General features: G+C 35.6%; 1 protein-coding gene across 7 annotated transcripts in view; it reads right to left on the reverse strand.

The window, feature by feature from the left end:
* Window positions 1-1,443: 1,443 nt before the first annotated feature.
* SLC39A12 (solute carrier family 39 member 12) overlaps window positions 1,444-14,786 on the reverse strand; it is a 35,263-nt gene continuing 21,920 nt past the window's right edge. For all 7 annotated transcript variants that reach the window (XM_068673790.1, XM_068673789.1, XM_068673787.1 and 4 more), the window contains 4 exons: window positions 12,718-12,781; window positions 9,811-9,969; window positions 8,168-8,355; window positions 1,444-2,734 (listed from right to left, as the gene is read on the reverse strand). In XM_068673790.1, coding sequence (XP_068529891.1) covers window positions 2,606-2,734; window positions 8,168-8,355; window positions 9,811-9,969; window positions 12,718-12,781 — 540 coding nt within the window. In that variant the 3' untranslated portion in view covers window positions 1,444-2,605. The remainder of the gene's footprint in view (window positions 2,735-8,167; window positions 8,356-9,810; window positions 9,970-12,717; window positions 12,782-14,786) is intronic.

A 14,786-nucleotide genomic window follows, 5' to 3' on the forward strand; every position in this document is an offset into this window, starting at 1 on the left:
ATCGTAAGAATTCAAACATCTGTGGGCTAATGAGACTGGGTATTCAGACTTGGTACCAAGTCAAAATGGTGACCAAATTGCTCACGTACTGATAAACACCACGGAAACATGACAACTCTGCAACAGAAATAGAGTAACTGGCATTCTGATTGATGCATTTGTGTATGAGGTGGAAGCTGTATGAATATACTTGCTTGTTAAGTGTGATAAAAAAATCTGATAAATATATATACACATACACAAAAGATAGTAGTTTCTGAATGGATTGATGTAAATGCGGTATGCTCACAGATCTCCTCAGGACGTGAACCTATGCTTGTATGCAACTGTAAAGAACACACTGCCAGAAATTACTTGCCCTCTCTCTGACACATTGATGATAAAAAAATATTTCAGAATATTGCCAAAACATGATCATGTTGGTAATCTTGTTTCCTGTTCTAGTGAGCATTAAGCATATATAAACAAAGCACAGTAGTTCTGCTCTTTGAAATAACAAGTTTCCAATATTCATTTGCACCATCTGATACAAGAATAGATTTTGCTTACGTCCAGTGGTGTCCTTCTATTGCTTGAATTGACTGCTGCAGCTGAAGGTCATTGAATTCATGCCAATACAAACAGATGAAATACTGGAAAAACATTAAAAAAAATAAAAATCTTACCTTCCTACAAACAAGCACAAACTCCTGAAAAATGAAACCTTTGAAAAGAGAAGCATTAGCTAGGACTCCTTAGCTGACTAGGCAGCTTTCAAAGTTAAACTCACAGAAAAAAGCAGTCATAATATTTGCACACCTACATAAAACAGGTTTGTATTTTACTTTGGGACTTTAAACAGCTTGGTTCATTTCCCTAGCCAGATAGAAACTTCCTGTGTGACCTTGGATAAATTGTTTGTGACAAGGTTTTTGAAGGTATGTATATGTACACTTAGATGTGTATTAGGGTATTTGCTAGAGATTCCCATAATTTACAGGCACTGAAAATGAGTGCATAGCTACCTTTAAAATGATTTTTGTGTTTTTCCTAAGGGTGGCCTGTGAAGGACCAGAAGTCCACAAGCCCACAAACCTAGGCTGTTCTAAATGATAAAAGTCACACTTATTTTAAATTTTGATGTTAAGGTAGTGTGGTGCCCATGAAGCCTTTAAGAACTGACAACGCTCTAGTATAGAGTATGATCTCTGTAATATGAGAATATTGTACCTTCAATAGAAGCTGCCAAATACATGCAAAAAACATTTTGAGAGTCAAAAAGTATCACAATGTAGCTGTTTTTCAGGGTTAATTAAGACAAGGAATAAAAGTATGCACCCGTTTGAATAAAGAATATAGGTTTGTTCTGTAACTTGCTCTCCTTATTAACACACATGAAGGAAGGGAGAAAGAATGCACCTCAACTTTCCTATAAAAGCATAAATTAGGTAGGGGAGGATTCCTTATGCCAAAAAATGGCATCTTAATAATAGAAATCACAGAGCTGAGTGCTGCTCAGTTCCTCCTGGAAGCTGCTCAGCACCTCAGAATCAGGACAGAATCTATATATTTGTTTCAGGCTTGATTCTGTAACACAAAATTAAATGAGTCATCTGTAACTTACGTAGAATTCCCATAAAATCAAGAGGACTAATTACACAAAAATCACTCAGTTAGGAGGAATCAGACCCTAAGAGAGCACAACTATATACACTTTAGACAATTGAAAAAGCTCTTTCCACAATGCACATCGCATTTGTATGAATAAGCTAATTGCTGGCTGGAAGGCACTATTGGAGTTTATTAAACATGATGGCTCAAAAGCAACATCTGGCTCACGGAATCCCTTGATTTGAGAAGGCTGGAAGGGATATTCGTGAAGAAATCCTTTCAACTTTTCTTAAAATCTTCCTCAAACATCTGTCAGGAGTAGGATAATGCAGAAGGTGGTTACTATGACAGTTATTATGGTCCAGTGCTTGAGTGTCACAATTCCATCACGTCTATGACAAACTATGAGACAGTCAGAAAAGCACTTACACTCATAATTTTTTACCTACTACAGTGGACCAGTGAGATATGACTACCAAGGATCATTATGATGGCAAAATAAATAATGAAGATACTATACAGAGATTGCTGTGTGCATTTAACAGTTTAGTTTTGTTATGCTTTTTAGCTTTATGTAAATACATTTATTCCTTATACTATGAGGCAACAAACTTTTCTGTTTCAAATTATTCAAATATGGTTAGTCCAGTTTAATTATTGCATATAAAAGTGTTTTATTCTTTCTTCAATCAGACTGGCAGAGATCACTTAGAGCATTCAGCTAGAACAGTCTTAATAAAAACTAATCAAAAGCTCCTGTGAGTTTGAGCATGAGATCTGGTAAACTCAGTAACAAATAAAACATAATTCTAAACATTCATGTCTACAAAAAAAAAAAAAAGAAAAGAAAAAGAAAATATCTGAACAATAAGTTAATAAAGTAAAATAGTTATCTACTGCTCAGATATAAAAATCCCAACAACTTAATTTATATATCACTATAAGAGACATGACAAAACTGTGAATAATGCTATCCACTGTCGTAAGTGGTACTTCAAGATTTCCGATGGAAAACTCATATTTTAATTTTCTGTTCATATACAGCCAAAAGTAAGAGGCAGAGCCAGCCTAATAGTAATCCAAGGTTCTGTAGGAGAAACATCAACCAGGGTCGCCGTGTCTGAATATGAGTCATTTCAGGAAGCTAAAAAAAGAATAAGACACCAGAATGAGAGCCAGATATATTCATCTCTGGGAAAAAAGTCTTATGGGAAAACAAGACAAACTTCATTAAAAAAAAAAAAAAAGAGTTTCAAAATACTGTGCTTCTGAATATAGCTATTAATCTGTTGCATGTTCTGTACATTGTAATGACACAGATCTTGACAGTGAAATATTTAATTTAATAAAATTCTACCCATTTTGGTTCCTTTACTAATACCAAAAAGAAATATAAATGAGATTACAATATTTCTTAACTTCTCAATAGTTTTTAGTAATTTTATACAGCTGTCTGTAAGGAAATTCTTATTTAGTAAAATTAGTGATTCCCTTTTGTGGGAATAAACGAGTTTGAGTTATTTTGTTTCTGTACTATATATAGGGTCAATCCTGCTCTTGCTGAAATAACTGGCAGCGCTCCTATTTACTTGGGCTTTGGTAAGTACATAAGTAGAAAACAGATTTTTTATTTTTTTTTTAATATGCTGGAAAGAAAATACCTTTAATATTTTTCTATGAAAGTTTTAAATCAAGTAAAAGAGCAGCATCTGTTTATAATCATATTAGAAGCTACTTACATGTTGACCTTCCACCATACATGATCTTTTATCAAAGTTTTAAACAAAAAGTATGTCTCAATAGAGCCTGTGAAAATAATGCCTCGGGCTCAGACTCTCTTAGTATTCATGCTTTGTGTATTGTGGACACCAGGGGAGACACTAACAACTGCTGCTATTTTCACATCCATTTTGGAAATAAAGATAGAGTAACAGCCTGGCACTGCACTTTTTAATTTTTATTTTGCTGTTGCTGTTTGTTTGTTTTGGTCTATTTTTTTGAGAACTTCAAAACAAAATATGCAAAAAAATGAGTGAGTTGTCCTGGCACTCTCCCATTGCCTTGCCTTCCTGCTCCACTCACAGCCTGTGCTGGAATGAAGCCACTTATTTCCTTTGCTCTTTTAGAGTCTCCTCACACACGCTGTAACAGCATCAGCCACTGGGAGACAGTGGAGTGGTGCTGAGCAAGGAGGCTGATGGGGCACATTTACACCTATTTCAGAGTGGGGTCTCTGGGTCTGCTTCTTTGGCACTCCTGTTTTCTCTGGAAAGAGGAGTGGGCCCAGATGGAGGCACTGGAGTGAAAAGTCTGCCCACACTTTAACATTTTGCATAAAAATAACAGGCAAATGCAGAAGCCCTAAATCTTTGCAACTACTGGGCAGCAGTTTAAATTATGTTACAAATGTGCATCTTAAAAACTCATGTAGTTATATTTAATTTATATTTAAGGGGCTTCAGAAGCATTTAACCTAGAGCAAATGTAAACACCTCAGAATTCTGATGTAAATCAAAATCTGAACTGTCATCTTGTAAGTGTTCAGAGCATGTGGTTTTTGTTTTGTATATAAATAAAAACGGTTAATTACAGCTTAGGCCTGAATCCAGGATTTCAGTCCAGACCTTTGTTCTTTCTAATTTATCTTTATAATCAGTCTATTTTATTTTCTTCCCCAGTACATGGATGAACAAGTTCTCTGACCGTGTACAAGAGGAAACTTTTCCCCCTTCCACTGCAAAAGTCACTATTTTCTGTTATTGGTGTCACTGCTGAGTTATGGTATACACAGGGTAAAATAGGTTGCTAAGAAAGTTTTAAAAAGTAATTCTCCACAGGCTGTACCATTCCTGTGTCCAGTGCAGATCTCTACTCCCCCCACCTAACCTATGTGCTTGTTACCAAATGCACAGATAATTTTTATAGCCTTACCTAGTGTGACATCCCTCTTTATCTCTTTGAAAATAAAAGCCAGCTGCTGCCACGGTATCAGTGATGGTTCCCCTACTCTTTGTGAACTTGCATGCACAGACTGTGTGTGGCACAGCAGGGAAATGCTTCCAGTTGGGGAGCATAAGACTATTCAATTGGCAGATGCACAACACCAGAATTTAATAGCACCATAACCAAGCTGTTGGATGCCATCACACTTGCTAAAGCTTGAAATCTGTTCGAGGCCAAAGAGTCACTGTTAACTGAAGGACTACTCTATTCCTACTTCAGCTTATATTTTTATCCATGAGTACAGAAAGAATCAGCAAGCACCATTCTGAATGAAGGAATGAGGGCTCTAAGTCATGGGCTGGTTAAACATGAGTTCTACCAAACTGGAACACATATAGTACAGCTGTGCTGCTGTGCCACAACAGCACAATAAGCCTCTTTGAAAATACTCCTTTGTCACCAAAATCCAAAAGATAAGCTTAAGGTTAGTCAGAGAATACTTCAGTTAGGTACCTCATTGAGTGGTTGGCTAGCTCACACTACTTTGATACCTTTATTCTCTTTCTTGCTTCTATCTTCCACCTTTCAAATTAGACAGTAAGTCTTTTTGGTCAGTAACTATATAATCCTATAGGATTTGAACAATCACTCAGAAAAGATCTCCTAGCCCTTAGGGTTTAATACAATGCAAGTGATTTCATAAATATTTATCCATAATGATTACTTCATAGATACTCATTTTAAAGACTGATTAAGAATTTGCAGGTTTGTTTCTCAAGAGGAAAAGAGGACATGTTTTATCAAAGAAACAATTCATTAGGAGTGAGTTGGTCTGTTCCGTTACATGTATAGGTGTCTCAAGTTTTGTTTCAGATTAAGTGAATGTTAAGGAAAAGATATGCTTTTGATGAAAGCATCTTTGGAAATAGTGCAATGATATGATTATATTTATGACCTCTAAACAGAGGGCAAACACAAAAATCTCATTATACTTTTCATAAAAAAAGCTGCTTTTCAGGGGATTTAATTTTGGTTAAACAGAATCTAAAGACAAGATTATTACGGGCTTATACTTACATGCATATCTTGAAGCCAACAATCAGTTCACATTGTAATATTTCACCTGTGCATACACATTTGCAAATCAAAACATTCCTCCATTCTACCTTCCCTAATTGCTAGGAAGATGAAAAATTTTGCAAAATTCCTCGGGGAAAAATGATGAAGGCTATAAATCATTTCATCCATTGTCCTTCCCCTCAGATTTTTAAAATGATTAGTCTATGCTGCTTATTAATGGAACTAGAATGCCATTTTTAGGAATGAAAATTATTTAGTTAAGCACAAAAGTACTATTGTGCAATCTTGATTGTGCAGCAATCTCACAGTGCTGTCTTGTGACTGAACCTCCATCTCATATGCCTCAATGTTCCACAATGCAGAGATCAGTAAAACTGTTCAGTCTTATTTAACTAACACGGAAGTATGTGAAAGTCCATAAAACAGATTCTGAAAATTATTGGTATGCTTTGCACACCCTTAGGTATTTGTACACCTTTGGAAGGAACACTGATGATTGCTGTTTGTAGATGAGAATGCAACAGAAAGTGAAAGTTATTTGTATGCAGAAAATTGAAAAATATATAAAGAATGGCTGATTATCTTTTGAGATGTACTATACAAACACATGAATTTTTTCAGATCTATAGATTCCTGCCATGACAGAGGAATTTTTTGAAATAAAATATCTGTGATACTTAGTACTTGCACTTCCGGCAAAGAGATCATAGAATCATAGAATATCCTGAGTTGGAAGGGACCATTAAGGATCATCAAGTCCAACTCTTGACACCGCACAGGTCTACCAACAACAGGGTCTATGAACAACCCTATAGCAGTTCTTTTCACAAAGTGAAAAGAACTTTTCAAAAGCTGATTGGAAACCCTACTGTTCGTAGCAGGGAGGTGAGAGAAGCAAGATCTTTCTCTTTCTCTCCTTCTCCTTCTCCTCACATCAAGAACAAGGTTACAGTGTTGACCTGAGAACAAAAAAAAAATGTGCACTCTCTTTCTGCATAAATTTGTGTATTTTCTTGGGCTTTACAGCTGGCACATTGTTTTGAAGACTTGGGAAAAAAATGTGGTGTTGTTCTGGGAACTTTATCCTCCTGATCCTTCTCTGAAGGAAAGATATGACTAAGTCCTTAACCATGTTAATAAATCCATGCCTATTATTCAATAGGAAGGCAACCTCACCTCCAAATTTCTCTGTGTCAGAAGATACACAATGGTATCTTGGTACACAATGTTCTTGTCTGCTATTCACAACCTCAGTCAGGACAGCTGACACATCCACAATCCTCAGTCAGTTCCTTCATAAGCTCTTAGGTGCATTTTATATTCACATTACTTATGTTACAGGAGGAAAAAAACAGACTATAAAACACCCAAGGTCTAAGGCCAATGATTACAAGTAGATTTTTTAATGGGTTATAATACTGACATGGCATATGAGATTTCAAGTATAATTTCTGAACCTGGGAAATGATATCATAGGCATGAGGTGAGGGGTGGTAGTAAACAAAACAGAGACAGCCAGACTTGGGAAAGGCATGGTAACAGTTTATGAGGAGAGAAACCTCTTTTTTTTTTTTTTTTTTCAACCTCTGGACCTAATGACTCAATATACTCAGTCTTTGTTCAGAAGCTTGAAAACAAATTTATCTTAACAAACATTATTTAAAGAGCCCTGTGACACTTAAAATTATAATAATCTAGCAAGGTAATTAATATTTGTGTTGTTATGAGTGTAACATTTAGGCATCTCTTCAATAAATGATGTGTCCTGAGGCATGAGTGACTCCACTATGTTCTTCTACAGCCCTTAGACCTCTCCCAATTTTTTTTTTTGTCTTCAGATTTTATTTTCTATAGTTAGATCATTGTTATTGAACTGGCATTATAAAAAATGATGGAAAATATGAAAAAAATAGACAATATAACAGGTTTTTAATTGCTTAGGAACTCATCCAAACCTCTCTGATATAGAATGGCAGGCCACAGAGAGCACAGGTTAAGCATCTTGTATTTCAGTTCAGAAACTAGACATTCATGTTGAAATAATGGGTGAAGAATATACAGAGGGAAAAAAAAAAAGTACCAAGAAAAATGTGACCAAATATAACAAAGTTATAGATATATAAGTTATATATAAGTTGAATCTTATAGTTATATAAGATTTAAAAACAAAAACAAATGAAAAAAGGCAAAAAAAAAAAAGTACAGGTTCAATTTTTTAAACGTTATTTTAATTTACCTTTAAGCAATTCTTCCAGACCTAAATATATATTGATTTATATCAATATATAAATCCTCTTTTAAAAGTCCTCTGTTCCTTTCTCATATGTTACTCTTTTTATAGCTTTTATTTCACCTTTTTATTACTAATCACACCTGTAATGGCAGTGACACCAAATAAAACCAGACCATTGATCTAAGCACTGTACACATACATGACAGATGTATTCTTCCCAAGAAGCCTATGTGAATATTTTTTCCCTCTAAGTTCATCTGACACTCATCTGTAATGTGGATATGTTAAATGGAAAGTGTAACAATAGACAGAATTTCTCACCATTTCTGCTAAAGATAAATACAAGAACATTCCAGCGGTAACTGTAAAAATCCAGTTTTGAATGCATGGGTCAGTTGAAACAGAAAGGCCAATATAGAGCCCTAAGAATGCTGTTAGTGCACTTATAAAATTCATCAAAATTGCAATCTTTGTGGGGAGCCCAGTACTTAGTAGCACAGCAAAATCTCCTGCATAGAGAAAAAAGAAGACAGAAAAATTATTATTTAGCTCATAAATGTATTTGTAGGATTCTTTGTAATAAAACATGAAGTAAAATAATTGAGATATGTACAAAGAAGACAGTGAAGGATGGAGGATTGCCCTTAGATTTCTATAGAATTGGTTATGAACTCAACCTGTATCCAAAAAAAAAAAAAAAAGTATTTGTTTAGCTGTTCCTAAAGATAGCATACAGTATACAAGAGTGGCTTCTGTTAGTTCTTGATGTTCTGTGATATTTCCAACTTAGATACATGCAAAAGTGAAGTCACATGCTTTCCCAGAGTTTCTAAATCATTTTTTTTGATTGGGAACTTGCCAGTTAAAATCATGTGAGTATATTTACAAGGTCTTTGAGTGTTTTACAGGTGCTGCAAGTCAGAAAAAAACTGTCTGCCTGATTCCAGATTGAGTTCACTGATTGATTGCACTGATTTTAGATTTTTTAAACTATATATCAGAATCCTATTCCATATTTTTCCTCGTAAACTAAATGATCTTATCAGCGGTCCACAGCAATAATTTTTTTTCTCTATCCATGTGGAAATACGACTTAGACGCTGTGGTACCATTGCACCAGAATTAAAGTCTGGCTTTGGAGTTAGGCAATCAGTACTTTTACATTTTCTTTGAAATTTAAGGAAGAGTTACCAATTTTAAAAGATTTCCCCATCCCACCTTTTTGTGTGGGGAAGTTTTCTACAGAGACAACAAAAATCTCTGGAAGGAAGGAGGGAGGGATGAAAGGAGGGAGGAAGAGAGGGAGGAAAGGAGAGAGAGAGGGGAAGGAAGGAAGGAGAACCTAAAATTCTCAACTCAGTCTTGCCATTATATATATGTTCATCAGCACAATATCAGGAACAACTTCAGCCATGTTGAAAGATTTACAGTAAGGTGATAATTGGGGAAATTTTTCAACAGAACTATCTTACTGTCCTGTCTGCTAGTAAAATAGGTCATACATCTTCTTTTGTTATCTTGTTATTCTTGATTAGTAGCAGGAATGAGGGTAGCACAAAGGTTGCATTGTTAAATAGCTCTGCTGCATATGAAAACTCAGATAGCCCATTGTGTCAGGAATGCCCATTTTTGCACACATGGCTCTTTCTCACAACTTACTATCTTTTTGCTTCTATGGACATGAGAATAAAGGATCAGTCTGGTCTGACACCATTTACATCTGAAGAAGGTGAGATGAGATGGTAGCCAAGAATTATGGAAGAAGTCTCCTCTTCTTTTTGTGAAGGGGAAAGAGAAGTGCATAACCTCTTCATATACCCATCTGATACATTCCACCTCACCCATTAAAGTTCATGATGCTATAAGCAATTTCTACTGACATCATACAGGAAAGAATTCTGTGGAAAAGTTGTAACTACAAAGCCAATCAGGAAATAGGAAAAATACACATACATATTTCTTACCCATTTCATGAGGAATTTCATGGCATAATATAGCAATAGTCGTTGTCACACCTGTTTCTGTTGAGGATGAGAAAGCTGCTCCTATTACCAAGCCATCAGCAAAATTGTGAAGACTGTCACCTACCAGAACCATTATTGCTAACAAGCTAATTTTCTTACCTAGGAAAAAGGAAAAAGAATCAAACAACAAAAAAAGCCTGGAAGTTTAAACATAAAAAAGTATTGCAATTTTTGCTAGGTTAAAATTTATTTATTTATTTATTAATTCACATATAACATCATGAAAAGTCACAACAGTTAGAAGACAATTCTGCTTATCTGTTATGTCCTTGAAATTATACTTCCTTCAATACACTTGAAATGAAAAGGGAGATTGTAAAACAATTCAGAAATTAAAATACCAGGAAGATTTTTTTTTAATCTTTATTTATTTATTTATTTATTTTTATTTTTAGGTCAACTCTTTGGACTAAAAACTAGAATTCAGTTTGAGTCCAATTTTATGATAAACCCTAAAAGTTTCCATACTCTTTTTTTGGTTGGTGAAATTCACACAAGTTTTCCTGCATTCTACATTACTTTTTTTTCCTTAAAATTGGGAGCTTTTCCACCATCACTCTCAGAATTGCACAACTGCAATGAAGATGAAGTCTCATGCAGCTGACTGTTTTGATACTGTAAAGCATTTCAATACTGAGTTTTTCAGGGTCTGTTTTTTATGAGATTGTATTAAGTGGAAAAATAGAGATGAAAAGCAATAAGCCCCAGAGTGTCACTATTAGCTCAGTATCACAGCATGCTCATTTCTAACTTTTGTTCCAATCAATTAATAGCAGTTAGGCTCATAGTATTCCTGTCTACAGCATCACTCTTGGACACAGATGGCTGTTTTTCCTTCCCATACTGTTCTGTGAGCTTAGTGTGGAACAGCACATTTGATGCTCACAACATCAAACCAGACTTCTTGAGAGGAAAGGCGCTACTGGTGATACAAGTACTAAAATCAAGCTAGGGAATTGGACAGTCTCTCTGTCTAGCCTGTAATCCAGACAGTTGGGTAGCATGCTGAGCGGATTCATGGGGAGGGATTTTATCTCTTCAAGTAGCAATGAAGCTCAATATTTAGGCTCAATGTCTAGGCTTTGCAACATGTTTCATAGGCTACGCTATTTTATCCACAATCCTAAAAGCAGGGCTTTCTAATGCCTCCCAGGAAACTCATCCACCTTACCTCTATGCAGAATAGACAGCACGCTTTGCAGAGGGTTACTTTTATGACTGAAAAAGCAGGGTCACAATTTGGATCTTAAGCATCACGTTTTTTCCTGGTCCCACACAGACATAATATGACAGTCTAAGGATGTATGCAGAACCATCTGTGTTGTTATTACAAGGTTTTACTTCAGCAGTGTTTTTCCAGATATGACAATTTTATGGTGATGGGGGAGATGTTTTTCTTACACAGACTGGCTAGAACTGAAGCTTTCAGGCTATTATAAAAAAATAATAAAAAGAAAATAAAAAGAAAAAAGAAAAACCAACACACTGCACATAAAAGTCTAACAACTGTATTCAGCAAATCCTGCCCAGTTGCCTGGGAGCTCTGTGGGTTCAGAAAAATTGGCAGGCTTGTTAAATTTTCCTGCCAGCTTACAGAGCCAGACATGGATGTCCCCAGTTTGCACAGTTCTTTCTAAACACTATAGGCAATTTATAATCAATAGTGCAGAACATGAGTTACAGAGAAGTAATAGATTGCTGCACTACATTAAGTTTGTGTCTTGTAATAAGCACTGGTGAAGACGAAATCAGGATCTGCCCTGAGATATTATTAGTCTCTTTTACTCAAGTAGGTGATTGTTGAAAAAGACATAGTATAATTACTGGAACTCTTTCCAGTGCGTTGTCTATAATATAACAGAGGGGTCAGGTTAACGTGATAGAGCAATTACAAATGTAAGCATCGTGAACTTACTTGACTGAAAGTTAAGATTCGTATATAAACAAATCTGAATGCTTTTCTTCATTTACTTTCAGCCTATTTTAAAGCAACTTTGCTACTAGCAAATATCTCACTGAATTATGTTGCTGCATGTCTAACTATTAACTATCAAGTTACTATCATAACTATTTCTACAAAGCCTCTTCTTAAACAATCCTAACTTTATTTTCTCTGCTTTAATAAGAGGGTTGATACTCATAGCAAATTCTCTTCCATAATTTTCATAAAGCTAATAGGTGCAGGACTCCCACCAATGCTTTTTAAGTTTTGAATAAGAGGTTAAAGCAAATACTTATCAATATCACCAAAACAGAGAATATAAGAATTACTTTGAAGCTCTCTGAAGAACACAGGTTATCCTAAAACAGAGCCAGGGAGCCATTCTGAGTGCAGAATTCTATATTTGTAATAAACCGCTTCTAGTTTAAAGGGGCTATTGCTTTACCATGTAAGAAAAGAAGGAAACAGAATTACATTAGTACAATGAGCAGAAAAGAAAAGAAGAAAAAGAAAAAAAAAAAAAAAGGAAGAAAAAGAAAAACAAAACAAAATAACTACACTACCTTTAAAAGTAAAGACCCCATCAAAGTTTTCAATTATAAATATTTGGCTTATATTAAATTTTGAATGTTTCTTTTTAAGCAAAAGATTTAGAAAAAGTAGTTTGGAATGGTGAGTAAACAAACACTAAAGCATGGACATTGTAAGATTAATGAACTTCACAATTACAGAGTTGGCAGCTGTAAAGGTCTTTAAGCAGAGATTTAATTATGTCGCCAAGCACCATCAGATGTGGTGATGTAGCACATAGCAAACACTGAGCTAAGCCAACTTCACACTTTCAATTCCATCTTAGGTCTTAAGACTTCTCTTATTGCTTGCCTAGCCTTTGTCTTGATACTAACTTTTTGTGCTGATCACCTTACTGTCAGGAGGAACTTCAGTAGCCTCAGAATCTTCTGGACTTCTCTAATAAAAAGGAAAAGATGAACAGTGTTACGGGGCTCTTCCAGCTGATGCTACAAATATAGGAAAATATCAAATAAATTCATGCATTTATATTTATAAAGATAGCTGCTACTTTTTGCATAGATATCATTAGGATTATTTATTGAGTGCTGGCAATGTGATACTGCAGAGACATAAAAAAGAAACCTCCCTTGATCAGAAAAGATTACAGTCTAATTAAGGTAAGAAGAAAGACATTCATAAGCACTGTTGTAACCCCCAAAAATCATGTTTCTGTTTTAATACACAAAAATCCAAGCCAAACGCAGAACTAAAAAGAACATCTTAATTCAAACTTTATCTTTCAATTTTGTCGTAACAGGATGATTGTAGTTTCCTGGTGGACAGTGTGTCTATGGGATTTCCAAGGAAAAATGTGTATATATCAGAATATCCTTGGTATTCCATGCTCTTCACATTTGCTCTGTGAAAACACAAGACTAAAAAAGATGATCATAGGTAGGTTTCATAATAGCTGCAAGCACTGTAGCTGAGTCCTCCTTCCCTGCTCTTCCTGTTGTTTGTAAGGCTTTTATTTTAAAAGCAGAAAACACAGCATATGCAATTATTAAACTGTAGTCCATCAGGATGTGTTTACACTGAGACTGAAAACTGTTCTGTCAAACAGAACTCTTGAAACACTTTCAGAAAATAGGAGAAAAAAAAAAAGGGGGGGGGTATTTTTTTTTTTTTCCTTCAGAGTGGCACAACCTCCAGTGCCCTGCCTCTTGGCCTTTCAGTTAGCCTTTGTCTTGGCACCAGGCATCCCTGGCCAAGCATAATAGCTTATGAGTACAGTCCACTATGAGGAATGAAAATTAGCCTTATTTCATGTGAGGAAAGAGACAGTAGTTTTGTCCCTACCCCAGACAGTTAAACTGATGCATCAGCCCTAATGTTTAATTAACAGAGACTGAGAGACTGTTGAAAGAGAAGAAAGAAGGTGAGGAATCTCTCTCTCTGACCCCTTAGCTTCCTGGGGCTTAGTTCTAATCACTATCTTCTCTCTTCCCCTCACCCCCCCCCCAAAAAAAAAAAAAAAAAAAAAAAAGCTGCTGGCAGCTAGTGAAGAGTCAACAACAGACGACAGCACAGAAGAGTGCTTTGTTAGGGTCAGCAAGCAGCACTCCAAAAACTATAGCGTACTGGCTGCAAAACAGAACATATTTCTTGGCTGGTACTAGCTTGGTTGAGAAGTGGGATTTGTGCTGTAGAGGCATGAGGAGGGAAAAGAAAGGATTTGTTTTTTAAATTCTAGATTTTAAAGGAAAAATAAAAGTCTTTAATTCCCATGATTGCAGCCAGTCATATGAATTCCAGTAACTGTTTCACTTCTCCTATAATATTTATTCACATGCCACTTCTTTGAACTCTGAGTCAAAACTGCAAGACTAATCACTGACCTGAAGGATTTATAAGCTTTTCTTAGTTGATCAGTGTTTTTCTTACTGTTACTCACATGGTTCTGAAAAATTGGCTGCTCTTGCACAAACTAGCTAAGTCAGGCTAGTTCATGTGATATACATAACTTTAGGGTGATCTTGCAGCTGAAAGGAATGACTAGATTGTTCATTACCATAAACAGGAAGCTATGACAGGGCTCACAAATTAGTAAACATTCTTCTCTAGGCTGTTTGCTCTGCATTCACTTGACAGTTTCCCAACCATGCTTCAGAGATATGAGACTCTTACCCATCACAAGTGCTTTGTTAAAATGGAGTTCATGCTATGGATGATCTTTGACTTAAATAAGCAGAAACCTATGCACCAAAGTATTACATATAAACTGAAGAGGTTGGTTGGAAAAAGAGAAAACAGGTTAAAAGGTATGAGTCACTTTACTTTGCAAAGATACATCTGTCCATACACTCTCCACAGATGGAGAGGAAATTACGTAATTTCTTATAGGCAAGCACTCTTCCCAGATATCCAGCTTGTTTGTATTACTCTTCAAATTTGTGGAAAA

Source organism: Anas acuta, chromosome 2 (genome assembly GCF_963932015.1).
Source record: "Anas acuta chromosome 2, bAnaAcu1.1, whole genome shotgun sequence".
NCBI classification, from domain to species: domain Eukaryota; kingdom Metazoa; phylum Chordata; class Aves; order Anseriformes; family Anatidae; genus Anas; species Anas acuta.